The 1,696-nt window shown below is 38.9% G+C and overlaps 1 protein-coding gene across 1 annotated transcript in view; it reads left to right on the top strand.

Annotated features, from left to right (window-relative positions):
• CNTNAP2 (contactin associated protein like 2) overlaps positions 1 to 1,696 on the top strand; it is a gene marked incomplete at its 5' end in the record, with an annotated part of 444,129 nt that overhangs the window by 281,388 nt on the left and 161,045 nt on the right. The window contains one exon of the mRNA XM_027896436.1: positions 870 to 997. Coding sequence (XP_027752237.1) covers positions 870 to 997 — 128 coding nt within the window. The remainder of the gene's footprint in view (positions 1 to 869; positions 998 to 1,696) is intronic.

Below are 1,696 nucleotides of genomic sequence, written 5' to 3'. Positions count from 1 at the left end.
AAAGAAACAAACAACCTAAACCACCAAAAAAAACCAAAAACCAACCAGCTGAGAAATAAAGTACCAAATTAAATTTGGGTTATTTCATTTTCTGTTAGGAAGAAACAGCACTTAACAAGCCAGCTGGATTCAGCTCTTGAAATAATAAAGGAAAAATGACGTAACCGTACACGGTGGTTTGGTCTAGGCACGGAAAGACACTAGGTGATTTGCTGCAGTTGAAATGAGGAGCTTTAAAGCATGACTATAAATTGAATTCTAGTGATCTTGCTAACTAAAATGGTGTTTGAGCTGTATACTCACAGTTAGATCTGCAAATTTAGATTTTTTTAATTTAGGCACTTAATGTTAGAAATCACAGGACCTAGATAAGAAGCCTTTTGAGATAATTAATCTTTAATTTCTCTCTTTTTTTTACATAATACTAGAAATGTTAAATATGAAGGAAGCACTGTTTGCTTGATATGGAGAAATTGTATTGATAGGATAGTAACTTGCAGGAACTAGATTAAACAGATACACTTCTAGGATGCATAAGGATTTTTCTCCGTCTCAGAAGTCAAGCAGATCCTCAGCAAAGTGATCAAGTACTCACCCCACCCCAGCTGAGTTCAGGATTGGCCAGAAAGCAAGCAGCTACTCTGAGTGTGTTCCTGGCAGCTGCTATCCATCTTTTTTCCAGTGAGCAGGCAGTGTTACTGGTCAAACCGATGTAATTTGAGATGGGTTTTTAGAGAGTAACGGTGTACTGATGTGATTGCTGTGTACCTATTCTTTTGGTGCTTAGACTGGTGAACAGTAATAATGATCAAGGAAAATAATTTAATACATTTCCACCATGGCTTTCTTTTTCTCTCTGTGTAATTCAGGAGAAAAGATGCTGGGATGTTGTCATACAAAGAGCACCTGCCAGTGAGTCAGGTGGTGGTTGGAGACGTTGACCGGCCTGGGTCTGAAGCCAAGGTGTCTGTGGGTCCCGTGCGTTGTCAAGGAGATCGTAAGTTGTCTGAATTTCTTCCACTTCCTCCTGGGTAGAAACTAATTTGGATAGTGGCAACTTTGTGGACACCCTATGGGAATTTAGAGAAGTGGCTGTCTACTCAAGAGATCTTTTTCTGTGAACGCATGGGGTGATTTGAGAAATGTTGACAATGAAAATACGCATGTAATGGCTTATCTTTGCATTTAAAATATTTATATTGTTGTAGTAGTCTCTGATTTGCAGGCTGAGTGCTGAGAGGAGATGCATATTCTCCAGTCTGATCAGCAGGTGATAGAGTAAATCAGTATAATGGATAAATTTCCACTTCACACACACAAAAAAAAAAGTTTAGAAGCAGTGAGAAGGGTTGTACTTTTCCTTCAGTTTTATATTTCAGGAGCTGAAGTTCACCACCAAAGGCAGAGCAACAGCTTAAGGCCCTTCTAAATCACACTTCAAAAGTTTAAGCTCTGTGCAACTGGCACACATTATTGTCCTCTGTGTTGAAGGTCATTCTCTTACAGGAGGTGCAGAAAGGAAAGTTGCCTCGTTTAATTTAAAATAACTAATATTTGCATGGTCTAGAAAGAATACAAAACCCACCTGCAGATGCTGGTAAAGAGTACTATAAATCAGCCTGTAAGATTGCAGTGATGGAAATGTTGAATGGGTTGGCATAATACTTGCAGTTTGGTTAGAACAACCTGGCTCTAA

Source organism: Empidonax traillii, unplaced genomic scaffold (genome assembly GCF_003031625.1).
Source record: "Empidonax traillii isolate 1590-97213 ecotype Southwest subspecies unplaced genomic scaffold, ASM303162v1 scaffold496:size689020, whole genome shotgun sequence".
Taxonomy (NCBI): Eukaryota; Metazoa; Chordata; class Aves; order Passeriformes; family Tyrannidae; genus Empidonax; species Empidonax traillii.
The sequence above is the reverse complement of the archived record's forward strand: the minus strand, read 5'-3'. Positions and strand labels throughout refer to the sequence as shown.